Here is a 13,500-nt window from a genome sequence, read left to right on the forward strand (position 1 = left end):
GAGCAGACCTGAGCCGCGCTATCCGGAGGAAGCTCAATAAGGGATTGTGCCTCAACAAAGCACAATTCCATCTCAGCTCCCAGATGGAAACCTGATCCACTGGGTAGCTGGTTCATCCTGTAGGAGTCAGCATGGCCATAGCCCCACTTTTATACCCCCAACTGGTAATGTGAACCCCCAGAAGCGTATGGGAACACAAAACATATTCTCCCTTTGACAAGCCCTTATATGGCATATGTCCGTGAGGGGGTTCCTTAGTGTTCTCACACAAGTGCTGATCAGTTCCTGACCCACTAGAGGCTATACTGTAATTTTTGAAGTAACTACATTATTAGTGCCACATCTGTAAATTTTTTCTCTAGTATGAAAATAAGGGGTTTTTTTGTTACAGTTCCTGAAGTCCTAGCATTGCTCACTTAACTTGATATGAACTGGAATCTTTGACAAATTCGGATTGTTCTATCCACTTCATTTTATTATTTAGAACATGTTATTTCCCTGTTCAGTACTCTTGTAGTAAACACAAAAAGGTTTCTACAATGCTTGCCTCTTAAACATCTTTTGGTATTTATTCATGTTGTGTTACTACTTCAGGTGTGGACACAATGAGAAACTATGAACTGGTGCTTCGACAGGTTCGATATCGCAATTGGCACACTTTCAACATCTTTGACAGAAAGTTCAGGATCAAGTGCTCAGAGCTGAATGGCCGATACACCAGTAATGACTTTAACTTGGAGGTGAGTAATGAAAAGATGCATTTTCACCAAAACTTTCCCTCTGCTATTGATGAGCTACATTTCTTCTCTAATCCTTCAGAGCAGGGACTGAGTGTATTTGGACAGTACCTATCACATTTTGGGTGCTATAATGAAAGAGTAGTAATAACTTAGGAGAGGAAAACTTCTATATGTGTCATATGCCATAGAAAGTGAAAGACTGACCTCTCTAGCTGGGAATACTGAATGGACGTTGCTCTGTCTAGCCTCCTCAATGATATGTAATGACAAGATGAACTCTCACTTGGTACTAATATACAAAACCACATTCTTTCCCATGCACAGTTGAGGTGTAGGTCATCCTTAACTTTTCCATGAACTGTCTCCCACATTCAAGCTCCAACCTATGTCCCAACTATTATACTCCTGCTTGAAAGCACCATGTTGCAAGCTCATTGCTTTCCAACTTCACTTGTGGTTTCTTTTTTTGTCAACGCTGTTTTTTTTGTGTGCCACCAAGTGTTGCCCACTTGGGGTAAGTGAAATGATGTATTCTTCGTCAGTAGGAAATCATTCCAGATTAGTTTGCACCTCCTTAGTCAGTATGAGGATAGGGTTCAATGCAATCATAATCTAACACATCAGATGTACTGCATCTTTCAACCTTAGGATCAATACTCTGTTCTACAGCATTTGTTGCTCACACATAGTCACAATTAGATAATATAAAGCAGAGAGTCCACATATTTTTGTCGCAGGCAAATGAGGCAGAACACTGTTGCTTCCTATGCACAGCAATGTGAAATAGTGCAGGTGTCTCCAGAAATCACAGGCCAGCATGCCTTGCCTAGTAACGAGCATGCTGTTCCAGCATGAAAAAGAAAGTCCTTTTCATTCTTGTATGCAGCATTACTTCAGAGCCCTCACTCAATGTTAGGGGGCTTATTCCTTCACCCACTCACTCCCCTGGTCCTTCTGGCATTAATAGACAGCAACAATACCCGAAGTCCAAAGGTACAAACAATTTGATGTTTATTGGGTTGAACTTCCAGCAAGCATGATTCCAATTTCCTTCCTTAGTGTCCCTCTTCCCAGCTCTGACACCACAGACCCTTGCCTGTGTCCCCGTTCCTATTCCTTGTTCCCATTCCCCCCCCAGAAAAACATGATTCCAATTTCCTCCCCCATTCCCTGTTCCCATTTCCCCCCTTCACTTCCTGATTGACCTCAGACTATATAGTAAAACTTGAGTTCTGCTTAGCTATACCTTAACCAATAATTGTACTGAAATTTAACTAACCAATCCTAACATATTGTAACATATTATCTAATCAATTATAACCTACCACCTTAATTGGTTTACACCCAACAAAATTTATTATACAGCAGACAGAAACAATCACAGAACCAGACAGAGATTATACAGACAAACAATAGGGAAATGGAGATTACAGTGATAGAACAACAAAGAAATGAGGATTTCACACCCCAGCTATTGATAAGTGAGTTCTTGCCAGACAGGATGCTATCAAACTAAATTTTCTTTATATCTTCTAGGCTCTTCCCTTTCTCTGGAGGTGATATATTGGATCACCTTTTTAACAGCCCAAAGCTGCCTTATTTCAGTGTGACTGGTGAGGACGTGACCATTCGCTTCCCAGCTTATGGCTGCCTCTGCTGCATAGCCAAAGACCTTAGCCTAAGAACAAGGCCTTAGACTATCATAGTGGGAGAAGGCCTATAAGCAGGCAGACAGATTTTGATTCTTGTTTTGTACCTCTATAACTAGCTAAGTGATAAGAATACACCTAAATTCTTAAAGTATAGGCCTTTGCAGACAGGCCTGAATATCTATATCCTAACACTCAACACCACCAGCATCTGTTCTAGTTTACAATTTTTTTCTTTAAAGTGAACTCCATGCTGGTATAATATGCCAGATTGATATCTCAGGGCTTAAGTTCTCTGCAGAGGCAGAGCAAGCGCAGTATGGGCTGTGGCGATGCAAGCCTCCTTACATTATTCCAGTAGTGGGGCCCAAGCCAGACCTTCACAAGTGAAAGGGGCAATTTTGCTCATTTTCTGTGCTGATTTAATTCTCCTTAGTCCAAACCCAGGTGCCAATTGTGGTGGTGCTTTCAGGGCCGGCGCTACCATTTAGGCAGCCTAGGCAATCGCCTAGGGCGCCAGGATTATTGAGGGGGCGGCATTTTGCTGTGGGGGTAGCAGGCGGCTCCGGTTGACCTGCTGCAGGCATGCCTGCGGAGGGTCCGTTGGTCCGTGGCTCCGGTAGAGCTGCCACAGTCATGCCTATGGATGGTCGGCTGCTCCCGCGGCTCCGGTGGACCTCCCTCAGGCATGCCTGCGGCAGCTCCACCGGAGCTGAGGGATCAGTGCAGGGGGCGGCGAAATGGCCGTGTACCTAGGGCGCGAGAAACTCTGGTGCCGGTCCTGGGTGCTTTTCTGCATGGTTTAATCAGGTATTAGAGATTGCTAGAGTCTGAATATAAGGCCCGCTGAACCTCAGCTCCAATCTGATATGGCGACTTGTAACATATATGGCTACCTGTTCAGTAGGAACTGAAATTGGGTTAATAGGACTGTAGAATAGATTCTGTTCACATGCACATCCAGGTTTATCTACTACAAATGGAGGCAGTAGTCCTTGGTATGAATTTCACAGAAGAAGTCCAATCCTGCCAACAAAAATATTGCATTTTAATAACTCAAAATCTGTTTTAATAGAGATAATATGAATTACACTAGCAGTTGCATTGGACCAGGTCACTCTGTTTGATCCTTTCCCCTTCTGAAATGCATATTTTTTGAACCTTTGGGTTTTGACTTCATGCACTTTGAAGGATACATCTTTGTTTGACAGTTGCAGATGTAATTCATAGCTGTTCCAGGGTTGGGTATTTCCATTTTTGTTTTCCCACATTAGGATCTCAAATTATACCTATAAAATAGGTTAAATAGACAGTATTATGGGAAAGGTCAATACTTTAAAAATAATTCATTCCAGTTTTGAGTACATATTTTTTACCTACAAACAATTGCTCCTGTTTTTGCACCCATAAATCTGTTAAATGTAGAAATGGAATAAATTGTGCCCACAACTGATTATGGAGTCAAAATTACTAGCAAAAATTTCAGCTATGGAGTTGGAGGTTGCATACCAAAACCGGACCTAGAGACACTAAATTTTTAAGCTCTTACGAAATCCTGCATTTAGAAAATGTGGCGAATTCAGGCTGCTGCTGTGCTTATATTCTGTTTTTCTCCTTTTATCAAGTCTGGCTGAGTTTACAGCTTCACCTCTTCTCAAAAGCTTCTCAAGTGCTTTTCTCACAGATGCTGAACTGCTTCAACACTTCTCTTTAAGCATATCTGTGCTGCTTCCTGAACATTTCACCTCTCCATGCATCCAGATTCTCAGTTAAGAACAGCAGCAGCTCTTGACTGTCGCACCCTCTGGCAAAGGAGCATGGGTAACAGCCAGCTAACTGAGTTGCTATTGGTAGGTTGGGGGAAGCTGTTGGACGTTAGAACAAGGATTATACCTGGCCTTCTTATTCATGTTGTACGCCTATTTTTTTTAAATAGAATTTGGAATTTGAGGAAATTACTGGAACCCCAGCTGCTGCTAAACAGTCATATAACAACATGTCTAGGAAGGTCATTTTTCAACTTGGTCAGGAGAATGTGCCCTTACTGGTGGGAGACAGACTTTGTGTTTATCCATGGCCATACCACCTCAAGATTGGATTACTGCAATACAGTCAGCATTGGAGCTACACCTTTAGCGAAACTGGAGACAAAGCTAGTGCACAGGATAATTCTGCACCATGATTTGCAATAGATATCTCTTGGTTTCTGGAAGGAAATTGGCATTGATCTTGAATGGCATGAGGGTTGCCTACATGAGAGACTGCCTCTCTTCCTGCACAATAGAGCTACAGTTGGTCAGTGGAGATTAAAGAGCTGGAGCGCACACAGTATAAATGGAAGGGAACTACCTGCATATGTTTCATAAGGGGCCTTAAATTGCAACTAACACCCACTGTTCATCTGAAATAGCCCATATTTGTTTCCCTTCAGGTCACTTTACAAGGCATATTTATTCAGGCTTTTGAGGGGAGGGAGGAACACAATAAGGACTGGTATTTTTGGTCAGAGGTGTCCTATTATAAGGTGGTTACTGCATCTGTTTCCCTTTCCTAGCCGTGCCTCAGTTTCTCTTTGAGCTGGTACAATGATTAAATTAAGTCCTCCAGCTAACTCTGAAAGATTCCATATCTCCTGGGGTAACTGAAGTCCCAAACAAGAGTCCAAATTAAAAACCAACACAAAAGCTCCATGCAGTCCCATTACTGGGTCCTGAGCCTTTCTGTCCATCTTTCCATTCTCTGGAATGTAGTAGACTTCATCCAACCTCTCCTTTTGAGCCACAGGCCTTCTTTGAGAGTCTACCATTCTTCCCCTCTCACATTGCAGGGAACTGAAGCCAGGGAGTGCTCTCACTGTCTGGAAGCTACAGTGGTGGGCTCCAAATCAGTAAGTTATCAATAGGTTAGTGCCCCGTTCTTTGTATATTCCCTTTACCCACAGCCTCTTCTTTCACTCTGGTAATCCCTTGATTTTCCAGCTGGGACTTGGATATTTGTAATAGTACCCCTCTATGTGTGTACTTCATAACCCTTGGGTATCATCCTCTACCTCTGTCCACCTCAAGTCTCTTTGCAAAAGTCACAGAACTCCTATCTCCCTTGGGTTCTTTATGCCTTTATCCACCCACCTCTTCTAGACTGCTTCCATAGCTCCTTCTAAACTGCTAGCTTCACCAGTTTCTGCTGAATCTCCCCAGCATGCCACCCTCTCCGTCTTGCTCCATATCTCTCTTTCTCACACTGAGTGTGGAAAGGCTGCCTCTTATATTCTGTCCAAATTACAATTCCCAGAATCCATCTGGGTGCTTCCTTTCCCAGAATTCTCTTGTTCTGGGGATAAAAGTAGAAGTATGTTGTGTTGAGCCTGTAGTTTCATTAAAGGGTGAGTGCACCTTGTTGCAGAGTGACTTTTTTGGCATTGATAACATTTTATATCCAGTTTGCATAGGTGTAAATCACTGGATGTACTGCAAATCAGTAGAGGACCAGGCCCAGAAATCCTATAATTAGGCCCTTAAAAATAAATTAGTTAATTAATTTTTTTTAAACGCATGCATGAACTCTGAAAAAAAACGAATTCCTATCACCTCTGCTCTGCCTTTTGCTTTCCTTTCTCAGCTCTCCTCCTGGCCTATTATTGGTATTTATATGGACTATGAGAAAAGAAGGGGTTAGCAGAGTTGCTTTGTGCTATGAATTACATTCTTTCCTTCCTTCCTTTGAAGGAACCTTTACAGAAATGTGTTCTCTGAGAGGAAACAAAGAGAATTTTTCATGTACAACATGTGCTGTCATGTGAGAAAAATCTTTGTTCTTTCTAAAACCTGAGGACTTACTACAAAGGATGCTATTTGTCACGGCTAAATGGAACATATAAGCAATATTTGGATATATTGCTCATCTTACTCAGTGTTTAAAAATTGTTAACTTGGGCTCATATCTCATTTTCAGGCAAGAAGAAGGAACACAAGTATCATGCACACCTGCTACATTGCATAGTCAGGACTGCCATGAATACTTACATTTGTGAAACACTTTCTTGAGCACCATGTTGGTGATTCTTTGGGTTTTCATTGGACACTTTTCAAGTGCCGTTGCACAGTGGAAATTAGCTTTAAATATGTCATTGGAGAATTCTGTGTTGAGGTCTCAATGATTTTCAGAACAATTTGTCTTGGTTTACAAGTAAAAAGGTTGAGTCTAATTGCTGGCCCTGTAAATGTAACCCGGGTTCTGAAAATCAAACTTTGTTCCTTCTGGCTCATTGATCATCTCTATAAAGATTTTCTAGGCCAGATTCTCTACAGTTTCTTCTGTGCCTAACCCCATTACCTGTAGTAAATGAAGGCTGAATTTGACCATGCCTTTGCGACTTAATTAACAATTATGTTAATACATGAACCAAAATAGAATTCAGCCCACTGTCCCACAGCTGGCATGGCTGTATTGTGTTAACAGACGCAAGAGTAATAAAATTTATCAGTCACTAATATCAGCAGATATAAAACGGAATACATTCAGGGAACAGCCTGAATAACTGGGTGCCATTTTTACATGGTCACTTTTCAAAGTGAACTTTATTTAAAGCAGACATCCTAAAGATAGCTAAGTAAGAAGTGAACCTAGAGAAAAATGAATAAAAGCAAGCAATTACTAAATATGGGCTCGAGCCACAAAACTAAATCTGAAGTTTTGAAACCACAGCTTGCTAAGAAAATTCATCTTATAGTAGCATAAAAAAGGAAGTGACAATATTCATAGAGAAATTGGATGAAGAGGGAAATATTTGGTCTGAGCAGATGGCATCAGGGCTTTACAAATGTTCAGACCTGCTCCTGTTTAAAGACAATGATAAAACTCTTAGAGACTTCAATAGTGCATCTAATGTATAATAGAAAGATGAACAAAGAGAGAGAGAGCTGGTTCATACAGGTAAAGGAGAGAGCGTCTTTATTCTTCCTGTCTGTTCAAGAGCTACCAATAAGAAAGTGGCCCAGCCAAGCCATACAATAACCCAGGATAGGTTAACTGGCTTGGGAGACTCTTGATCTTGTCTCCAGTGCCTGCAAAATGAACTTGAATCTTTTACTGAGATCTATGTAATATTCTTGTCTGATGATGAACTTCACAGCACAGTTTCAGACACCAGAAGGCATGGTATTGGAATTTACAGCACTTTGTAGTATCACACTTCTTTTTCTTTTGTTATTCCAGGTTAATATCCTACACAACTCCAACTCTAATTTTATGGAGCATGTAAATCACATGGTAATACAGCCACAGTTTCTCCAGTCTATCCATCACCCAGAGGAAAGCCTAAACAGCATTCATGGCTCAGGTATTAACTATACAGAAATTGCTCATAATACTTTAGGGCTTGTCAGTGTTTCTGTTGTGATTCAGTTCAGTCAACCAATGAAGACATAGGATATAAGTGGGGATTCTGCTACCCAAAATAAGTCATTGCATAGGTGTAAGAGAAAGCAACATTTGTCCTCCTCTGTCTTTGTGAGGAGTTGCGCTTTAGTTAAAAAATACACTATTGGAAAGTGTGTGCCCAGGTTTTGTTTAAAAAAAAATATACAGAGACCAGAAAGTTGAAAAATTAAAACTGGCAAATGGCAGAATTCCAGACATCAGTTATTTTCACAAATGAAGTTAATTCTCTAATTGTGTTCCTGGGAATACCTGGGAATATTTGTCTCTTAGCAGAAAGGAACAATATGGATGAAGGATGATTTAACCTTTTGGCATCAACAGACAGCTGGTATGACTTTGAGTTGTTCTGCATTGTTCATATCATTTGCCACCACTGAATGTAATTATAGGAAATATTACGAGTGATGTGCAGGTTGCAGAATCTCAGTATAAGGAAAGAACAGAGAAGGAAAGAATGTATTTAGTGGTGTGTAGGTAAATCTGTAGAGAAATGATTCCATTATTTTTTTCAGTTGTTCCAAGCGTGGCTACTATTGTTATAATAATCTGTGTCAGCATACTAGTCTTCATCACAGCCATGGGCATCTACAGAATTCGGACTTCTCATCAGCACAGCTCTATGGAAAATGAAGGAAGTAAAGAAAATGAAATGGATTGGGATGATTCTGCTCTAACCATCACTGTCAACCCCATGGAGGTATGCAAAAAAGCTGGATTGCCATGGCACTTCCAGGAGTTAGTATTTTGGGTGGTAGCTTGCTTAGTTACTGTTTTTTAAAAACACTTTAAAGATGGATTTATTTAAAATGCTACTTTGTTTGATCACTCTTCAAGGCAGGGTCTGTCTCTTACTATGTGTATGTACAGCATCTAGCACATACAAATAATGATTATTATTATGCTTTTTATTATTAATTGTTATTATTTTATTTGTCATCCTGTATATTATCGTTGTTTGATGGGATGGTGAAGAATTGGCTTAAGGGGGAAAGGAGCATTGCCCTATCACTTCCTGCCCAGCATAGACACTTGCAATTTAAAGCACCCACAACAATGCAATTCATCCATTTTAAAATGTGCTGGTACCAAATATTGACAAACTGAAGGCAAGGGGCAATCCAGGGCAGAGGTTAAGAAATGAGCAACAAAATTGAACACCTGTCTAGAGAAACTGACACATGATCAAAAGTTAAATGAGTTAACCATGGGTAGCTTTGCTAAGCAATGAGTCATTTACCAATATTTCATTTTTTTTTACAATAGCTTCAAGCTTTAGAATTTACTTGCTACTTTACTCTACTCTGTGTATCCCCTAATAACCAAGTAGCCACGTAAATTGCACTTTCTCAATACATTAGCAATTAGTTTCTGAAGCAATCCATTTTCATGGGTGTTACAGGAAGTATTAAACTATTGGTTCAATTGCTTTATGTTCCCCTAGCTAGGTTAATGAACAAGTCCTTTTCCTTCTCTGTATTTTCTAACATAATGTAGAAATATGAAGAGCCTCGCCATGTAGTAGAGGAGAGTGAGGAGGAAGTGGAAGAGGAGGAGGAAGATACGACCAGTGATGAATCAGGTGAAAGTGAAGAAGAGGAGGAAGAGGAGGAGGAGGAAGAAGAAATTGGAAATGAGGGAGACAAACAGAATGCCACCAGGCAACAGCAGTTGGAGTGGGATGATTCAACACTCCCTTACTAGAACCTGCCAGTCCTATTGCTCCTTTTGTAAACACTAATACAATTTATTTCTGAGTCAAGTTAATCTCTGTCTATGAATTAACTGACAGGATTTGAATTTATTGCCTAAAATAGATATAGTTCTATTGCCCAAATTGATATAGTTGTATCAGTTGCAATTGATAGAATTGTCCCTTTCCTTACAATGCCTTGTGAAATACAGGGTACCAACTTTAATGTCCTCTATGGTAATGACACTAGTCCGGAGCTTGGTCTGTCAATTTATTCCCTCAATTTCCAGTTTCTGTTCCAAATAATCCAATAAAAGTCCTGTCACTCAATCCATAGAGGTTTTGCCTTTGCTATTTTTTCATACAGGAGAGATTTCAGCTTATGACAATTATTTCTGTAGGTCCTAATAATGCTGTTGCCATTTGGCTTCACTTTATTGTGTGTCTAAAAAAAATCTGCTTTCAAATAAGAGCAGAGGTTTAGTGGTACAGGTGTCAAATGCTGAATGCCATTTACCACCTCCTTTTTTTTTCTTTTCTTTTTTTTTTTTGCCTTCTTTGACATTAATTGCATTCTACAGAAGGATATTTAAGACTCCACATGTAGGGTGTATGTGAGAATAGGAATGGGTAATACATTTCTCTGCTAATGTGTCATGACCTTGAAGATAAAATCTTTATCCAGTCCACCTGTTGAAACCTGACTACTATCATGTAAAACCCCCAGAAAATGAAACTTTTCTTTTGTTAACGTTCAAAGATCTTCTGCCCACAGATTAAGTAATGTTATCTTATGTTGAACATAAATTCTAATTCAACTTGATTTTGGCTGAAACCTGTGGGGCTGATCGTTAGCCACAGATTCTGTAACTTGCTGCAAATCAGTGTTTTGTAATCTGCATTGTAAAGCATTATCTTGATGCAGTATCTTACTGCAGTAACAGAAAATCAATGAACCCCAGTATACTCAAGTTGCCTCTGGTTGGAACTTAGACAAGTACTTATATGTATGCATGAAAATGAAATATAATCTTAGGGAAATGTTCCCTTCTGCCTGTAGAAAGACTGATTAAATGATGCCAGCTGGAATTTATGTCTGGCTTTATTCTATAAAATATCGTCCCCCATTTTTGCTATACTTTTACCAATGAAACAGTGGCACAGGAAAAAACTGACATAACCTAGACTCTCCAGCTCTCCTTTGCACCTACTACTGTCCTTTTTCTCCTCTTCCTGAACCCTTTATTTTTTGAAAAAGGGGGTCTATAAAGTAAAACAAGAACAAGGAAAAATAAAATCCAATTGGAACCAAAAGAAGTAAAAGAACCATTAGAGCTTGAGCAAATATTAGTTTAACGCAGCATATTTTTTCCTAAACACTGTTCAAAGAAAAAGTACACAAAATATGCTGGTAAGTCTGTTTTTCTTTTTTCCTCCTCCCTTTAACATACTTTGCATCTTCAAAATGACATGAATAACAAATGAGGCAGCACTTCCTACGGTAACTATTTTAATGTATAACAGACAAACCAACTGGCGTCACAGTGAATTCTGCCCTGTGAATTTTTACCTGTTTCCAACCCTCTTCTTTCCTTTAGATTTTGTTTGTTGGATTTTGCTTTTGTAATTTGCTGTTTGGAGTGAGCCATTCCTCCTATCTTTCCTGTGTGCCAACAAGAAGCTCAGTAGCAGTACAGTATGGAGCGTAACTGAACAAAAAAGTATGTGCGTAAATCTTTTCTTTGCTAGGGTGCCATGGCTCCATGCACAGAAATGGCACTTAATCCTGCAGGAGGCAACTCTTACTCACCCTGGGTTCATATGGATAATTTTCAGGGTTGCCAGCTCTCTCGCTGCTTGGTATATTTCTTAAAGCCCCAGCTCTTACAGTAATGTGAACACAGAAAATCTCAGCTTTCATTTTTTTAAACAATCAAAGTTCTAGCTCTTATGGTTGCAAAAAAAAGGTGACTCAAGTGGGCCCTACAAGCATAAAAAATTAGAAGGTAAATGAAGACAGTCCCAAATTTATTTATTTATTTATGTAAAATCATGGTTTTTAGATTGACCTCACGATTTTGGGGAGCCTGCCTCATGATTTTTGAATGCTTGGTGTTGGCAGTACAGAACTTTTCCCATGTGTTACAGTCCCATTTTCTTGAGGGTGTAAGAACAGCCGGATTGGTCCCCTAATTTATTTTTATACTCACACTAATTTTTTTGAATAGCAAGATATCTTTTAGGTCGCTCACTGTTTTGCATTGTAGATGGCGTGTGTACACATAACTCATTATTAAAATATATATATTGTGTTTTCTTCCTTCCAGAGTATGATATAAGGAAATCTGGTAAAAAGGCATAATTCCTTTTTTTTTTTCAATAATATGAAGCAGGTCTTTCATTTGTAGTTATATTCAGCCCACAACTAAACAAAGCTTTCTGCTCAGACAGAAAGTAAAAATTAGAGATTTAAAATCAATCTCAAAATTAAAATTGTATTGAAAAATTAAAAATCAACTTTTTTGTCAGTAATTTTCACCATTTTTATGTTTGAAAACAGCAATTTACATTATTAATAGTCTATTTTATAACTTATTCATAACTTGAAAATATATGAACATTCATTAAATATTTATATTTTGTTTATTGGATGCAAATCTATTCAGATTATGCTGGTATATTACGGAAGGAGCAAACATGAATAAATTTATATTCGATATTGTAAATATGTCTAATTTATAGAAGTAAGATGAGTGAAAGCAGAGCCTGTGCTATCTCTATATTGGTTTTACCAAATTGTAGTCTATATACTAAAATGTACTTATTTTAGGTTAATCATTTTAGCAGGTTATGAAGCATTTTACATTCAAATGATCAGGAGGGTCATTTTTACAAAATTTCAGTGAGAACTGGATATTCCTTTATAAAACGCACACACGTGCAAAACATCACTACAGTTTTCTGTAGCAATGGCCCAAAACACTGGAAAAGATTGTAAAATGACAGTGTATTTTTACAGGATTTTTTTTCATTATTTCCTTTTTTCCCTAAACATTTCTACAGTTTTTTTCTTTTTAATTAATAAAAAGCAAAAATGTTTTAGTTTTCAAAGAGCATTTTCAAAAAAATATTTCACTTTTGCTGAAACCAAAACTAGATTTTTTTCCACCCAAAGGTAGAAAATCTTTATGAAAGCCAGAATATTTTTACTGAATTGTTTGTTTTGTTTTGTTTTCAGTTGCCATTTTTTTCCACCTAAGGGGGTGGGGGAATCGCTTTGATTGAAAAAGTATTTTTTGTCAAAAATATGCTTAGATTAAAAAATTTCAACTAGTTCTACAACACACTAAAATTTACATAACTGTCCTGGTTGATTAATGAAAAGTACTATATAATATTTCTTAATAGAGGCTCTCTGTTTCATTTCCTTAGAGATCTCTAAGTATATTTCCCCTCACCCTCAAGCTTATCACTTTGATGGACTAGGGTGGACTAGAGATTATATTTCATTCAAGGCCACATCATACTCAGACCTGAACAGGTTCACGACAAGGGAGGAGAGTGTATACCAGGAGCATCCATGTATCTCCTACTAGAAGACAGGTAAAACTGCAGTCTTCGCACTCAGGAAGCTATGTGGTGCCCAATCCTCACCCCCTGCTGTAGGAACTGTGTTGTACAACCTCTTAAAAGGGCAGTATAATATTCTTACTCTTTTGCACTCCCCTGAATAATCTGGCTGCCTGAGGGATATCCCCTTACTCCAAATACAGATCTGGGCCATCAAGCCACACAGAAGTCCTCATTTTCCAGCAAGTGTTAAAATGGACCCAGTCTTCTGACCCTTACTTAGCCAAACTCACACTGATGTCATTAAGATGAGAGTTTTACTTTATTAAAAGCAGCAGGATTGGGCCCCAAAAGTATCTGAAACTGCAAAAGTGACGCCTCCTTGCATAGCATCTGGCTGTTGTGGGGATGG

At 39.0% G+C, this 13,500-nt stretch overlaps 1 protein-coding gene across 1 annotated transcript in view; it reads left to right on the forward strand.

Annotated features, from left to right (window-relative positions):
- The window catches only part of CLSTN2 (calsyntenin 2), a 771,758-nt gene extending 759,481 nt beyond the window's left edge, over window positions 1–12,277 (forward strand). The window contains exons 14-17 of the mRNA XM_050964016.1: window positions 595–740; window positions 7,604–7,727; window positions 8,341–8,525; window positions 9,323–12,277. Coding sequence (XP_050819973.1) covers window positions 595–740; window positions 7,604–7,727; window positions 8,341–8,525; window positions 9,323–9,529 — 662 coding nt within the window. The 3' untranslated portion in view covers window positions 9,530–12,277. The remainder of the gene's footprint in view (window positions 1–594; window positions 741–7,603; window positions 7,728–8,340; window positions 8,526–9,322) is intronic.
- The last annotated feature ends 1,223 nt before the right edge of the window (window positions 12,278–13,500 follow it).

Source organism: Gopherus flavomarginatus, chromosome 8 (genome assembly GCF_025201925.1).
Source record: "Gopherus flavomarginatus isolate rGopFla2 chromosome 8, rGopFla2.mat.asm, whole genome shotgun sequence".
Taxonomy (NCBI): domain Eukaryota; kingdom Metazoa; phylum Chordata; order Testudines; family Testudinidae; genus Gopherus; species Gopherus flavomarginatus.